The sequence below is a fragment of the Varanus komodoensis genome, unplaced genomic scaffold (assembly GCF_004798865.1).
Source record: "Varanus komodoensis strain SLA01 unplaced genomic scaffold, ASM479886v1 scaffold78, whole genome shotgun sequence".
Lineage (NCBI taxonomy): Eukaryota > Metazoa > Chordata > Lepidosauria > Squamata > Varanidae > Varanus > Varanus komodoensis.
The window spans coordinates 2,134,560-2,149,835 of NW_025336455.1; the positions used below are offsets into that span (position 1 = coordinate 2,134,560).

The window sequence follows — 15,276 nt, forward strand, 5'->3', positions numbered from 1 at the left end:
GGCAAAGCAAGGGGCAGAAGTTGCATTCGGTGGGGACTCCCCGGGGCAGCTCCTTGTGCTGGGGCCAGTGAGCTGGGCAAAGCACCCGTGCTGTTCCGTAGCACCGGACTCGCCACTGGGGAGGTGCTCCGTAGCCCACCCTCCCCGGCGGGGCTTCCTGCTCCAAGCTCCGGCGCAAGCACTGCCCCATCGCCTGCACGGGCCGGGTCGCCGCCTGCGTCCTGTTGCCACGCACAAGGCAAGGGACCCGCAGGGATGCCCCGTCTTCCACAGCCAGGGCCAAGGCGTTGGGCTAGTTTGCGGCAGCCGGGTGCCAAAGGCCCAGAGAAGATCTGTGGGGGTGGCTGGGCGGGGGGGTGGCCACACTGGCTGGGGACGGCGGGGGTGGCTAGCAAAGGTCCGAACGGCAATGGCCAAGACTATTCCGCTCCCACAAATCCAGCGTGGGGCGACCCCGCACTGCCCTGGAGTGGCACCGTTTTGGTCATCAAACCCGGAAAGGGATTTTGTGGAGAAGAGAAACGCGCAGCCGAGAGCAATGCACACGATCCCGCAGGGGGCAGCTCCCCCAGGAGAGGAAGGGCACCCAGAGTGGGAATGAGGAGGGGTCTGAGAGGGCCCCATGCCATGCTGCCAGGCGGGGGCATGTGGCGCAGGAGGCACTGCTCTCCCTCCCTCATAACAACAGAAAGCTGTGGGGTCTCCCCCCCCCCTCCCCGTTAGGCCTCACCTGGGGCCCTGGGGCCAGTTCTGGGCACCAGACTCCAAGAAAGATGCAGGCAAGCTGGGAAGGGTTGTGGGGGGGGGGGGACAAGTAGGACTCACGGAACGCCCCCCCATGTGCCCCAGGCTGCAGCCTGGTGCCCTGCATTCCTTCCTCTCGGATGTGGGTGGGCATCCTGGGGCCCTCCAGGATGTTTGGGCTACGCCCCCCATTGACTCTCACCACCGGCTATGCTGGCCGGAGCCAAAGCATCTGCAGGACCCAGAATGACCCACCTCCCCCCGCCGCCAGCTCAGCAGCAATACGCTGTGCCCAGGCACCGGCGGGAGCCTGACGGGGCAGTGGAAGACACGCTGGGGGGCTCATCTCTTTGGTCGGCTGATGGGCAGCTGGGAGACTTGGGCTGGCAGAGCCAGGAGCAGGCCGCCTCCCCATGGGCTCACCCTCCTGGGGGCTCTGGCTCACCCTGTCCTGTGATGGGGCAGCTGCGGGCCGGCCTGCCTGCGTCAGGAGGAGCCGAGGCCGGAGGCCGGGGAGGGGGCGAGAGCACGTCACCGGGGGGTTTCAGCGTGGAGTGTGCAGACCCTCGCTGGGTTCTGAACTTCCTCCTACTCTAAAAATATCCATAAAGCCAAAAGGGCAAGGACATTTCCCCCTCTGATCTATTCCAGGAACCGCTCGCTCTCGCTCCGTCTGAGTCTGTCCTCAACCTGCGGAGGGAGGTCGGCATCCTGCACACGGCACGGTGCTGGGAGAGGCGAGGGGGGCACCCCAACATGGTGCCCCGCGGGCCCCCCACCCTCTCCGGGTTCCTCTGCCACTGTCCTCCAGCCCCTCTTGCCACGCCCGCCTCCTCCGAAGGGGCCCGAGGCAGTAGGGGCCCCGTCTGCAGCACGGGGCCCCAACAGAACACAGGCGGGCACGGAGCCCCACGGGACGCGTGGCCTGAGGGGCAAGGTCTGAGCAAGGGGGGCGCCACGGTGCAGAGGGCTCCGCGTCCTCGGAGCAGCAGGGGCACTGCCTGCGCAGGCCAGGCGCAACTTCGGGCGGGATGGGGATGGGGGCCGGGGGTGGGGAGGGGGCAGGAGAGGCGAGGCGAGGCGAGGCGGAGGGAGCTGGGCCTCTTTGGTCGGAGGAGGGGGGACTCTGAGGGGGTCCTGGAGCGGCGTCTCGGTATGCGAGGGGGTGCCACGTGGAGGAGGGCTGGGGCCTAAGGCAGGGGGTGGAGGCCCCACCAGGGAGGGTGCGCAAGCAAAGACGGGACAGCCACCGGCAGGGGTGGCATGACTGGAGCCGGCGGGAGCGGGGGGTCAGGCTAGATGCCCGGGAGGCTCCTGCTGTCCCGCTTTGCTTCCATGTTTCCCTCCGTCTCCTCATGGCACTGCCGAAGAAAACCCGCAAGCCTCGGCAAGAGGGCTCAGGAGAAGCGAAGCCGGGAGAGGTGCGAAAACAGCAACAGAAGTGAACTTGAACCCACTCCGGCTCTCGGAACGGCTGCCCCCCCCAGCTGCCCCACAATTCTTTGGCGGACAGACTCCTCATGAAGCCCCCCGACGCAGAAAGCAGCCACGAGTGCCGTGTCGGCCGCAGCCTCTGCAGCTCCCTCCGGGCCGGTGCCCGGGCCTGGATTCCAGCACAGGCAAGGGAAACCGCGCGATGGCCCCACCACCCTACACACACACACACACACGCGCGTGCACGTGTTGTTCGCCCACGCCGAGCCAGGGGCAGGACCGCAGCTTCCGTGGCCGGCTGGTGCGCCTTGCCGCCGTGTCCCCAGTTCGAGCCTCCCGTGGTCCCCCTGGGCAAGGCAGCAGAGGCGGCGGGGGGGGGGGACCCGGGGGGGTCTTTGACTCTCGCCGCAGAAGCCGGGCGTGGGGCGGCTGGAATCTGTTCAGCGTGTGCCACCCTTGAGCTTCAGGACTCAAGGCTGCTGGGACTGAAGCCAAGAAAACAAAAGGCGAGCGTGACGGACGCGGCTCCCAGATAAGAGCAGTAAAATAGCCTTGCCCGGCACCCATGACGGCGGAGAGGACCAGGACGGCCTTGGAAGGAGGCCCCGGTGTCCTGAGGTGAGGGTGCCCCCGGGGCAGGCGCAGGACGCGGGCAGCAGAGGGGGGCCGGCCGGGAGGTGGTGCAGGCCGCATCCCGGCCGGGGGGACCCTGCGCCTGCTCTGCGTGCCTCCCGCCCCATTCCAGAGGGCTCCTGCGGGACAATGTCCCCGTCTCCTGCCCAGCCCCCCTGGCGGCACCTGCCCCTCATCAAGCGGCAGGAGGGCCTCGTCCGGAGCTCCGTCGGCGTGGATGTGAGAACCGCCCGCAGGGACACGCAGCGCTTGGCGCATGCACGGGAGACCTTCCTGTGGACGGATGCCCCGTGCTGTGTCTCTCCCATGGCCGGCCTCACGCACGGCAAGGCAGGAGAGCGGTGCCGGGGCTTCGAGAGGAGCCAGCGGCGGCGCCGGGTGAGCCTCTCCAGGGAGGGCGTGCTGCAGCCAGGAATGGCCGCCTCTCCCACCAGTGCCTGCGGGCCCCCGTGAGAACTGCTGGGCTGCGCCGGGGCAGGGGTCCACCCCGGCTGCTCCCACAGCGGCCCCACCTGCCCTGGGAAGCTCACGAGCCAGGCAGGAGTGCAGCAGCCCCTCCCGCCCATCTTCCCCAGCAGCAGGGACACGTGGACAGCAGCCTCTGGGGGCAGGGGCAGCAGAGTGCCCCAGAAACAGCGACCCCTGGGAGCCAGGCATCCGCCCCTTGAAATGCTGCCCTGGCGAGAGGCCACCAGAGCTTCTGGAAGCCGAACTGGGAGCCGTGCCAAGTCCCGCCCCTCCGACCACCGCCTGCTCCATGGGGCGATCGCCACCAGGCTGCCCCTTCCCTCCGACCCGAGGGTCCCTCCCACCCGGCCCTGTCCTCCAGCCTCCAGCCCCGAGCCGCCTCTCTGCACCCTGTGCCCCTCTCAGGCGTGGTGCCAGGACCGCCCGCCACCCGCCCAGCAGCAGGGACTGCAGGGTGCAAGTGCCTTCTGGAGCGTGGCCTGGTGAAAGCCTGCAAGGGAACATTTGTCCCGGGGAGGGGAGGACCCCCCCCCCAATAATGGCCCTCAAGCACAACTTGCTTCTACTGGCAAGAAGTTCCAGACAGTGTGCTGCTGTGATCAGGTTTACTGGGGGGGGGGGTTGGAAAGGGTGCCCCCCATGGACCCCTACCTCCAAGAGCTCCGTGGTCACGGGCTGCCCCTCCTCCTCCTCGCCACTGCCTGTCTCAGATGGAACATAAGGCTTCTGAGCCACCTGCTCTGGCTTGGCAGCATGGATGAAGGAGTGACTCCCCCCTGGCAGGACTGGGGAGCAGCAGAGGTCCTGCAGGGCCGGCCTGGCCAAGGCCGTGCAGCCAGCTAGTTCTCGGAATACCCCCAGGATGGTGGGCATCGCACGTCTTGTGGCAGTGAGTTCCACAGATCAGTTCTGCATGCTGCGCAGCAGGTCACCCCAAGCCGGCCCGAGAGGGAGTTTGTGAGTGGCAAACAGGTTTCGCAGAACGCCGGATGGCATCTCCAGAGCAACGGTGATAAAACTGGCGCTGGTTTCAGCGCTTTCTGCACATCATAAGAAGGCCACTCCTGCAGAAGACACGTGTGGCAGGGAAAATAGAAGAGGAAAAGGAGGACAAGCTAGGAGATGGACGGGCTGCACGGAGGGAGCCCCGGCCTGGAATCTGTGAGCGCCGAGCAGGGCTGTCCTGGGTGGGCCCCTGCGAGCGGCCAGTGGCCCAAGCGCATGCCGGCTGGCCACAACAGCCGCTGGCGCTGCCCGCGGAGGCTCTGCTGGCCCTGCTCAGTGCGAGGCGAGCAGGAGTCCTTCTCAGCGCTCCCCAGCGATGAGGGGCTGAAGGGGGCTGGGAAGTGGGTCAGCAACGGGGGGGGGGGGTAGGCAAAAGGCAAGGCTGTGGGTCCCAGCATTGGCTTCCCCCAGAGAGAGCAATGTTGGCAGCGGGGGCAGCTCCCCCGAACCGGCGCCTGGGAGCAAGAGGCCCCCACCATCCCGCTTTCCATTCCTGGGGCCTTGAAGTCCAACAGCAGCTACACAGAGGCGGGAACCCCCCCCCAGCTGTGTGGGGCGCGGCACCCTCCTTGTGAGACAGGCCGGCTGGGGGCTGACGCTCACCTGTGGGGAATTCCCAAGCAGCTGAGCGGGTCCGTTGGCTCAAAAGCACAGAGGCCTGTGGCACCTGGGCGACCAGCATGCGCATTCTGCCCCCTCCACCCCAACAGGAGCGCCCTGCTGGTTCAGACCACAGGACTCCCCGTCCAGCTGCCGGTTCCCAGTCGCCGGCCAGCGGCCTGTGGGAGCTCCAGGGTGAGGCAGGCCTGCCAGGCCCCGCTCTTGCCCGGGGTCCCTGGCGCTGGCGCTCAGAGGCCCCCACCTCAACAAGAAGGGCCGGAACAACCGAGGGCCACAGAGCCGCTGCTTGCCCCGGACGCAGCATCCGTGCAGGCAAGCTCCGTGCCCGTCGCAACTGACCCACCGCCTGCTATTTTTCGACTTCTTCCCAAGCATGTGTGTGGGGCAGCGCCCTTTGCAGCAGCATCCCCTGCTTCTGCGGGGGCGGGGGGGGGTCTCCTCGCACTGAGATGCCTTCCCTTCTCCGGCTGGAGAACACGGAGAGGCGTGCAAAGAGCCAGGCCATGCCGTGCAACCGCGCAAAGGACCGCTCGGCGTGTCCGCAGTGTCCCCGGATGCTGCAGAAGGACGGCGGGGGGGGGGGGGGGCTTAATGCCCCTGCAGTGCCCGATCTTCTGGCAGGCACAGCGGACTTCAGCCACCGTGCGTGGCTCACGTTCCCGGGAGTTTAACATCTGGGGCAAACCCCGCCAGAGAGAGGCTGCTCCCGTCCCTTTCTCCAGTTCGCGTGAGACGTTTATGCGCCCCCCCCCCCCCCCCCTTGCTTCCTTCCCGCTCAGCGTGGCTGTCCCGGGCGCTGCGGCCTGTCCCCGGATCGCTTCCAGGCCCCCCTGGCCTTTTCCTAGCTTCTTTCAGGTTGTGGCGACCAGAGCTGCACCTGGCGTTCCAAGTGTGGCCGTGTCCTGACCTTGTGCGGCCCACAGCGCCCGGTGCAGCAGCGCCCCACGAAAGGCGGTGCCACAGCACGCGGCCGTGCAGGGAACGCGCAGCGAGCGTGTCCCACGGTGGGTCGGGGGCAGAGGGTTTCTGCCACAGTAACGGCTTAAAATCCGCAGGGGGTGCACCGTCTTGTGTGAACGCAGCCAGAGGGCCTTGCGGCACCTGGAAGAAGAGCTCCCGTTCTGTGGCACAGCATCTTGTGGACCTCTGCCTCACCGGCGAGGGCTGGGTGTGGCCTTGGGGTGCTGAAGGAACCGGCCCTGATGGGGCCCCCAGCACCCCCAAATTGCTGGCACGGGAAGCCGCCTCCTGCTGCTGCTGCTGCTCCAGGACAGAGGTTGGCCCGTTGCGTGCTCTGCTCGGCCCCACACTCCGCTACCGCAATGTGTCTCGGGCGACTCAGTTCGGGGCTGCTGGGCTGCGTGGTCCGACTCCAAGGAACCCGCCTCACAGCCCCTCCGGTTTCTGGTCTGGTTCTGAGCACGATCAAGAGCTCTTGAACTTTCTCCCAGAAGCCCCGCAAAGCTGGCAGCCAGAGGAAGGCTGTGGGCCTGCCTGGCACCCACCCGAGAAGCGGGGAGGGGCTGCGGCCCACCTCTTCGCCCGCACTGCAGAGTTGCCGGCCGGCCCGCTCCTCCTGCCGCCTGGGCCAAGCACAAAGCTTGCCTCCCAGACCCGGTTGCGGTTGCGCTTTGCTTCTGATCCGGCCACGCTCGCTCGCTGTTTCGCCTCCTCCGAGGCGGCCCTTTGCTGGAGAGCGGGATGCAGTTTGGAGGGGGTGAGCTCCACTTCCAAGCAAGCCCCGGCCTCCGCCACCCCGCACAAGGCGCGCCCCCTAGTGGCTGTGGGTCAATCAGACCATCACGGTGACGGCGCGCCCCCTGCTGCCGCCAACACGTAGGAATCCTCCCCTGGCCCCAGAGCTCCGGGGAGCTGTCCGCGCGGGCTTCCTCTGCCGCCCGGGCCGGGACTCTCCCGCTCGTGGTCCGAGGGGGAAAGAGGAGATCGCTCCCGGCTCGGCCGGAAGCTGCGGCCCCCTCGGTGCTCCGGGCGGGGGTTAACGCGGCTGCCCCCATTTGCACCGCTCGCCTCCTCCCTTGCTAGAGAGACCCCCGTCCCGACGCAGCTGGGGCCACTGGGAGCGGGGGACGCGCTGCAGGGCTGGCGCAGCCCGGGCGGAGGAAACGGCCAGAGCGGCGCGACAGGATCCCGTCGCCCGCTGCCCGCGCCGGGCACTCGATGCGGAGATGTGCAGAGAGGCGGCCGCCCCCGCGCCAGCTCTGCTGCCGAAGCCCCACAGCTCCGGCGGGCGTGGCGGGACCGAGGGCGGCGATCCCAAGAGCCCCGCTTCGGCCTGCCCGCACCGAGCCCCAGAAGCCGTCTTCCGTGCCAGCGTAGATGCGGCCGTGTCTTTGAGCATATACAGAACGCCTGCCTCCCGCACCAGGTCGTAAGTTAAGCGTCCCCAGCCTGGCGCCCCCCAGAAGTGCCGGAATGCATCTCCCATCGCCCCCAGAGGGCGCATCCGCGGAGGGGTGAGCTGCGACAGCCTCCCTCAGCTCTTCTCGCCCCCCCCCCCGTGTCTCCATCGCTCGACAGAGTGTAGGACCTTCGGGGCAGCGACTTGCCATTTCCCCCCTCCCTCGCTTCTGCTGTTCGGTTCAGCGCGACGCTCCGGGAGCTGACGGCGGCCACGGCGGAGGTTCACCGAGAGCCGCCTGGGGATGTGCGGAGGGCAGAGCCGGTCGCCTCTGCTGCCCCGTGGCCCCTCGTCCCCGTGGAGCGAGGCCGCCGCGCTCTGGCTCCGCCGACTTGGCTGCCTCCCAAGCGCCTCTGGGCGCTGCTGGGCTGGTGTCCGGCGCGCCGCGGCTCTGATCCCATTAGACCGCGCTGGCTAAGCAGGGTCAGGCGAGGTCACCGCTCCGCAGGGAGGCGAGCCGCGGGGCCCTCCCTCCGCGGCCAGGGCGCTTCGCGCAGGGCGCCTCCGCGGCGCCCATCCGCAGGCGAGGCGCCCGCCCGTCAGCGCCGCCGTTCCGCCACGAGGCGCGCCGGGCCGCGCAGGCTTTCCGGGGGCGCGGGCGGGGGGCGGGGGCGAGGTGGCCCGTGGCTGCGTCCCTCCGCCTGCCGCCTTCACGCTGGGGAGGGGCGCGCTGCGCGTGCCTGCCCTGCCCCGCGGGGCCCCGGGCGGGAGGAAAGGTCGGGCAGACTGTGCCGCCTCCCGCCCTACTCTCCAGCGGGCGCCAGCCGGACCCCGCGGGGGACCGACGGCACCCCCGGACTCCGGCTGGGCTCGGGCAGCCCGCGTAGGACGCGCGCCGCACGCAGAGGCGGCCGCGCTGCAGCGGCGGGCCGCATTCCGGGGGCGCTCGGCCCGGGCGGGGCTCCGGCCGCCCCGCGCCTCTGCTGATCCGGCGCTTCCCGCAGCCAGAAGGATGACTCAGCGCAGCCGGGGCGGGGGCAGGGCCGGAGCAGGAGCCCCCGCCCCCCAGGTGTTCCTCCGGAGGCCCCTCCAGCTCCCCGGCCGCAGCGCCGCTTGGCGCGCCGGTCCCGGCTCCCGGCCGCGAGGGCACAGCACAGGCGACCCGCCGAGCTCGCCCTCGTTGTCGCGCCGGCAGGGAAGCGCCGCGGCGGCCGCCCGGGCTGGGGGGGGCGCGGCTTCCCCACGGCGGTAGTCGGGCCGCGGCCGCGGGGCAGGCGCGGCGCGGCGGGAAGGGGAGGGAGACCACGGCCGCGCTGCGTCGGGGAGCGCCGCGGCCCGCCGACGGGACCCGCCGCCGCCCCCTCCGCATACGCCAGTAGGCACCCCGTTCCGGCGAGGCCCGCCCGCCGCCAGCCCTGCGCGCCGCAGGCCGTCCTTGGCCCGGCCGACCCCGGGGCCTCCCGCAGACGCCGTGCTCGGTCAGCGTGTTGCTCAACGCGGGCGGGTGCGGGGTCGCGTTCGCGGCGTCCTTGCCTTGCCACGTTGCGCTGGGCTTCGGGACGCTTGCGGACGAACTTGGGAGCGAACGCGGGCGGGCGGAATCGCGGGCAGTTGTGTGCGCCGCGCGGGGTTGGCCCAGCGCTCTTCTTGCGAGGGGAAGCGCCGCGTTTCCACTGCCGCAGGTTCGTTCCTTCTCCTCCAGGTAATGGCTGGGGGCAGAGGGGACGTTTCTCGGGAAGGCTCCGTGGGAACAATCAGCCAAGGCCGAGGACAGAATGCGGTGGTGCTTGAGCTCCTGACACCGGAGGCAATCGCGAGCTGCGGCTCCCCAGATGCAGCTTGGATCAGAGCCAGGTCCATCTAGTCCAGCATCTGCGCAGGCGCCCAGTGGCCGACCACCAGCCCCAGCGGGAGCCCCAGCGCCCCAGCCCACTCACTGCAGGCCGCAGCCAGCCGGCAGGGCCAGCGCCAGCCTCCCGCTCGACCCTGAAGCGGCCGCACTGCTGGCCATTCCCGTACTTCGCGGGAGCGGGACCTGGCGCTGGGGCGGGCAGCCTGGTGACATGCCAGCCCAGCGCTCGGCTGCCGTGACGAGGGCAAGCGCCATGCCAGGCATTGCTCCGAACGGGATACTGGTGTGACCGCGCTTGGAATGTCGTCTTCCGTTCCAGTCCCCTCACCTGCCCAGGGACGCTGCTGAGTTGGGAAGGGGGCAGAGAAGGGCGAGGGGATGATCTGGCGGCTTGGGCAGCTGCCCCACGAGAAGCGGCTGCGCCTGGGACTGGGCAAAGGGGAGTCGAGGGAGGCGTGGCAGACGCGTTTCAATCAAGCCTGGGGTGGAGGAGGCGCGTTTGCCTGCCTCACTCATAGTGCTCGATTCCAGGCGTGACCCCATGAAGCCGATGGGCGGGAGGTGTGGGGCAGGAAGAAGGGAGCCCTCCCCAGAGGGCGTAGCAAGACGGTTGCGTTCGCTGCCACGGCAAGCGGTGGTGGCCACCAGCCTGGACGGCTCCAAGTGGGGCTGGGTGGACCCAGGAGAGAAGGGGCTATCGGGGCTTCCTCCTTCCCAGAGGGGCTGCGAACCCCAGTTGCTGAGGGGCTCGGGCAGGAGGAGGCCTTGGACCCGTCCTGCTGGAGGGATCCTGTGGGCCACCATGCTGGACTGGGTGGCCTCTGGTCTGATGCAGCCAGCTTGGCTCATTCCTCATTTAACGATGCGCTCTCTGAAGAAGGATTCTCGCAAGGTCAGACAAATACACTTTCTACTTTCCAAAGTAACGGCAAAGTCCTTTTAGGGCATGTGTCCCACGACGGCCTGGCACAGGAGTGCGTGTCCGGCCTTCTCTCTCCGGCCAGCAGGGCAAATCTTTTCTCCTTCACAGCATTTTAAACATGTGTAGCTTTGCACCGCTTGACCTTTGACACCGGATGTTCAGCTGCCCCCCTGCCCCAGGCCTCCACTTGGCCACCTTGTGTTGTCGGAACTCCGGCCCCAGAAGTGCCCCGATGCAAGCCCCCCCCCCCCGGATGCTGCCGACCGGGCCTCGGCTCCCGGGGAGCCCCGAGTGGCGCCCACAGTCGGCAAAGGGATCTGTGCCACGTACCCTGCGGCTCTTCGGCGCCAGTTGAACCAAACCAGGAAGACTAAAGGACGGGTCCGTGGAACAGAATCCGGCTACCATGGAGCAGTGCGAGCGATGGAAAGAACAAAAGGAGTCGCCAGGAGGAGCTGGAGGTGTTGTCCGTTGGGCTTGGCCCGCTGCACCAGGAGCACAACAGCACGTGTTGCCGCTCTTCCTCACCTCAAGGGGGCGCTGTCCTCTCTGCAAAGTCTCTAATGCTGGGACGGCTCCCCAGTGGGCAGGCTCTGCATTTCCCCCCTCCAAGCATTGGCTCTTGCTCGGGTCCCTGGGTCAGGGCTCCCCCTGCCGCACAATGCTCATAAATTCAGGGCAATTCCATGGCCCCCTTTTATTCGCCCCCCTCCCCCGCCCCCCTATAGACCACGGTGGCCCCTCCTTTGCCACTCTTTCTTTTACTAACGAAGGACCAGATTTAGCTCCCCCTGGAGAAGTGCAGAGCTGGCCTCGGATGCCGGCTCTTGGGGTCTCGCTCTGGGGCAGCCTTGGCCACTTCCCAGGCGTTGCTGCCCCAAACGCGCATGTTGAAAGCGCCCACAAGTGGAAGAGCAGGCGCTGCGCTGCCGGATCAGGCCTGGCAGGGCCACCGAAAAGGGATGCGAGGAAGAGCAGGGCCAGCGGTGCGCAGCCACCAGCCCCGTGCAGCCACACTTCCGCACGCAAACGGGAGCGGCGGTCACAGGTGGCCGACAGGCTGCGCCCGGGTGCCAGGCGGATCACATGCTCCCTCCAGGGACGGCACTGAGCAGGGGGCCCCTGAGCCACGGAGCAGCCCCTGTCCAGCCCCACTTGCTCGCTTGCGTGAGCACGCACGGGGGGTGGTGCTAGGCCAAGGCGGCTGGCCCAAGCGCATGCCTGGACACCCGCACCGGAGGCGAAGAAAGGAAGGAGGGCCAGCCATGGCGCCTCTGCTCGCTCCACATGCCGCCCGGCCTGAGGATAACCGCGGGACGAGGAGGCGGCACGCCCTGCCCAAAGTCTGGGCTTGTCCTCGGCGGCCAGGGTGCCTCTCATGCGCACAAACCCCCTTCCACGTGCGGGCACCAGAGCCTGCCGAGGGCAAAGGGACTACGATTCCCATGGGGCCGTGGGGACAAGGCAGCTGGATTTTCAGCAGCTGGGCCCCGGGTCAGAACGCACCTGGAAGGGAGGCTGCGCCAATGCAGATGGTCCCCCCCGCAGCCAAGCTTGCCCAGCCATGTCGAGACCCCTCCCTCGACAGCCCCCCCCCCCGGGCCTCCCTCCCCCCACAGGGAGTCCCGCGGCCTTTCCCAAGCTGGGGCGAGCGGGCGGGAGGCGGGCCAGCCTAGAGCGGAGCGTGGCCTGACAGACTGACCTCTGCTCCGGACGAGCAGAGCAAAGCATCGCCCGCAAGGAGAGGCCGCATGGCCCGAAGGGTCGCCCTGACTGCTTGCACCCGTCGCTCAGCCTCGGCGTCCCCCACGGGAAGGCGCCCCGCTGGGAGAGGTCTCTCGGGGCTCCCAAGCCGTGCCCTGGATCTGCCGCGCGCTGTGGGAGCCCGCTCGAACGGCGCTGCAGCTCCGCGGTCCTGCAGGCGGCGGGGGGGGGGAGCCCGCGTCCCGGAGGGAGGTCCCCGGTGGAGCTTCTCCGGCCGCGGGAGGGCGAGTGGGGTGTCTGAGACACCGCCTTCCCCGGGGCGGGAAGAGGAGGGGGCGAGGGCGCCGGTCGCCCGCGCCCAGCTGAGGCCTGCCTGCCTGCCTGCAAAGCGGCGGCCGAGCCTTCCTCCCCGCGGAGCAGCGCGCCTCCCCGGTCCGCTCCGGAGCGCTCGGACGCTGGCGGCGGTCCTGCCCGGCCGGCCGGCCCGCGCTCCTCCCGCCCCCCGCGCCCCCAGCCAGGCAGCTCCCCCGCGGCTCCGTCTGTCTTGGGGACATCGCTCTTCCGCTCCGGGTTGGCCAGGATGGCGGGCGAGGCCCCTTTGTCCGTCCCCGATGCCTCCAATCGGCGGAGCGGGGAAAGCCTCGACGTGAGCGGAATGCGGGCGGGGGCGGCGACCCTGGCCCGCTCGGCCGCTCCGGGAGCCGCCACTGCGGCAAGGCGGCGGGCCTGGCCGCGCTCAGTGTCGCCGCGGGCGGGCTGGGGGGGAGCGCCGGTCCGCCGCCTTCGCGAGGCTGAGGGGCGGGCTAAAGAAAAGGGAAAAGCGCCCCGAGGCCAGTGCCCCCTGCTGCAGGATCGCTGCCCTCACTCCGGGTGGAGGTCTTGCAGGGCGAGATGGGGCTGAATGAAAACCCAGCCCCCCCCCCCCAGAGCAGTGGCTGAGGGGACAGTCGCTCAGCTCCGTCCCAGAGCAACCGCGGGCTGCCCTGAGCATGTGCAGAGAGCGCTCTCAGCCCTCTTCGCCGGCCCGTGCAGGGAGAGCAGAACCTCCAGGCGGGAGGGGGGCAGGGCTGAGGCCCAGCGGCGGCCCGTAGCCTGGCTGCGGGCAGCAGAGGTGCGGGGAGGGAGCCCCCCGGGAGTCCCCACCCCCGAGCACCCCTGCCTTCGGCGAGAGAGCAAAGGGCGAAAGAAAGCGACGGCAGACGCGGATCTATTGCAAGTTTCATCTTTCTTTTTTATTATTTGAAGTGCTCCAGGACACGTGCGCGAATTGTGCTTTACTGGGTACTCCCTTCAGCTACTGGCTCAAAATTGCTCTTCGTCTCCTCCTCGTTCCTCTTCTTCCTCGTCGGATTATTATGTCTTTTCTCCTAGGGTAAAGTGCGGTCTTCTCCACAAACCGGCCTAGGATTCTTTACAGCTTGTAAAAATTCGTGTAAATTTCCAAACGGTATTTACAAAGCTTCCAGCTGCTCCAGGAGTCCTCGGTTCCCCTTTGAAGTCAGTCTGAGCAGAAGGGAAGGTTCGTAGCAGGGTCGGGGTGCGAAGTCCTCGTTCTAGTAGCGTTATTAATTATCTTAAGTACAAAACAGGAGGTCCTAGCTAATACAAGTTCCTTCTACCTGAATTCTATTAAGGTTTTTTTTATTCTTTTGTGCTGTTTATTTTTCTTAAGTTATTCATAAAATGGAAAGACCTAAAGGGGGAAGGAGTGCCTTGGGATTAGGGGCAGGGCTGTCCACGTGGCTTCAGAGGAGTCGTGACTTCGGGGAGAGAAGCCAGCGGTGTCTGCGGAGGGGGCCTCTGCCCCCGGGGCGACTGGTTAGGGCGCGCCGGGCCAGGGGATGCTCGACCCGAGCTGCGGTCCGCTTTCCGGGCACCCGCCCCTCCAGCCTGGCTCCCCCGGAGGGCTTCTCCTGCAGCACCCACCACCCCGGCCAGCACGGCCAGTGCGCCTGCCTTCTGGGGGCGGTGGGAGCTGCAGCTCGACGCGTCCGGCGGCGCCTGGTTGGAGCGAGCGGGCCCGCACGGCCCGGCGGGGGGCGCCGGGATCCCTGCCAGGGCGGCCGAGCGGGCTGGGCGCCCCAGGCTGCCGGCCGCGCGGCCACGGAGCTGGGGGCACGCCCGGGGGGGGGGCGCCCAGCCCTGGGTGGCGGCCGGCGGGGGCGAGGGCGCCCGGCTTGGCCGGAGCGCGTCCTCCAGGGCCGGGCGCGCGTGGCGTGGCTCTTCGGCGGGGTGGACAGTCCTCGGAGAGTCGCTAGAAAAGAAGGCGGGCTGTGGCTTGCGGTTCTCCGGCAAGGCAAGCGCTACAAGCCAAGATTTGACTAAGCTACTCGGAAGTAAGTCGAAGAAGGCAGGCAGTGTGCATTCATTAGAAGAGAAGGAAAATTCGCCGTATTAACTCTAGCTCACTACATTGGCAAAGTCCCTGATATCCGTTGCTATTAAGAATACTGGATTAAAATGTACCTGATTCCTCAGTAATACTATTGTCTTAAAAATAACATGCATTACATTAATTATTGCTTCTATTAGTTCAGTAGGAGAATATTGCCCTCAAATAGACTATTATTATCTAAAAGTTTGGCAAAGAAAAAAGTGACGTAAAATTGTTTTACAAATGAAAATCCATAATAATAATAATAATAATAATAATTTTAAAAAAGCATCATCAAATTGGCATAGTTTTTAAATACATTTCTTTTCGTTCTTGCATGCAAAAAATCCTGTGTTAGAAAGAATGGCAACAACAACCCACTCCCACCCAAAAAAGCAAGAAATTAAGGGAGAAACCGAACCGAACCAAACCAAAGCAAACCAAACCAAACGGGTCAGTCCGTGTTCCTCGTGTTGGTTTCCTCGTTCCCCCACCCCCCTCAAAAAGTGACGTAGACTTTGGCATAGTAAAGAAGTCTTGGCAACAAATGCACCGCTCAGGAAGTCAGAGCGGTGCGGCGAGGCTTTCTCGAGACCAAAGAACGGAAGTGCAACAGAAAAGCCTTAAGGGAGGGGGCGGCCCCTCGAATAAATACATAAATAAATAAAAATATGGACGCCTTCAAGTGAAATAGAGACTTCGACATTTTCTTTTCTTTAAAAAAAACACTGTGAAATAAATATGTAAGAAAGCAAATACTTACGAAAATAGAAATGCGACGCTTTTTTAAAAGGAAAACAACAGTCTTGCAACTGAAACAAACAATAAAAAAGATTCGTTCGCCAGACACGATTCATTAATGGATTAAAACGCATCACCCTTGTCGTTGTGAGGCCGACCGGCTGACTGCGCGGAGCAGGAGTCGCGAGTGCGCCGTGGGTTGCGGCGGCGGCGGCGGCGCGGCGGCACCTGTCCAGGTGGACCCACCTGGCGGCCGCCGGCTGCGGAGGGACGCGCGTCGCTCCGCCTTATCGTGGTGCGGGATGGAGGGAGGTGGCCCCCGGGGACCCCGGCGGGCGGGGGGCGATGGCGGGCGCCGGCCTCCCCCCGGGGCGCGGCGCCGGCGGGGCTCCTCCGCGCGCGGCCCGGCGCTGTCCGGC

The 15,276-nt window shown here is 66.9% G+C and overlaps 1 protein-coding gene across 1 annotated transcript in view; it reads right to left on the bottom strand.

Moving 5' to 3' along the window:
- Positions 1–7,748: 7,748 nt before the first annotated feature.
- The window catches only part of LOC123035257 (collagen alpha-1(I) chain-like), a 17,591-nt gene continuing 10,063 nt past the window's right edge, over positions 7,749–15,276 (bottom strand). Inside the window, exons 4-6 of the mRNA XM_044453245.1 lie at positions 13,482–14,045; positions 11,741–12,545; positions 7,749–8,838 (exon numbers count right to left, since the gene is read on the bottom strand). Of these exons, the coding sequence (XP_044309180.1) occupies positions 7,749–8,838; positions 11,741–12,545; positions 13,482–14,045 (2,459 nt within the window). The remainder of the gene's footprint in view (positions 8,839–11,740; positions 12,546–13,481; positions 14,046–15,276) is intronic.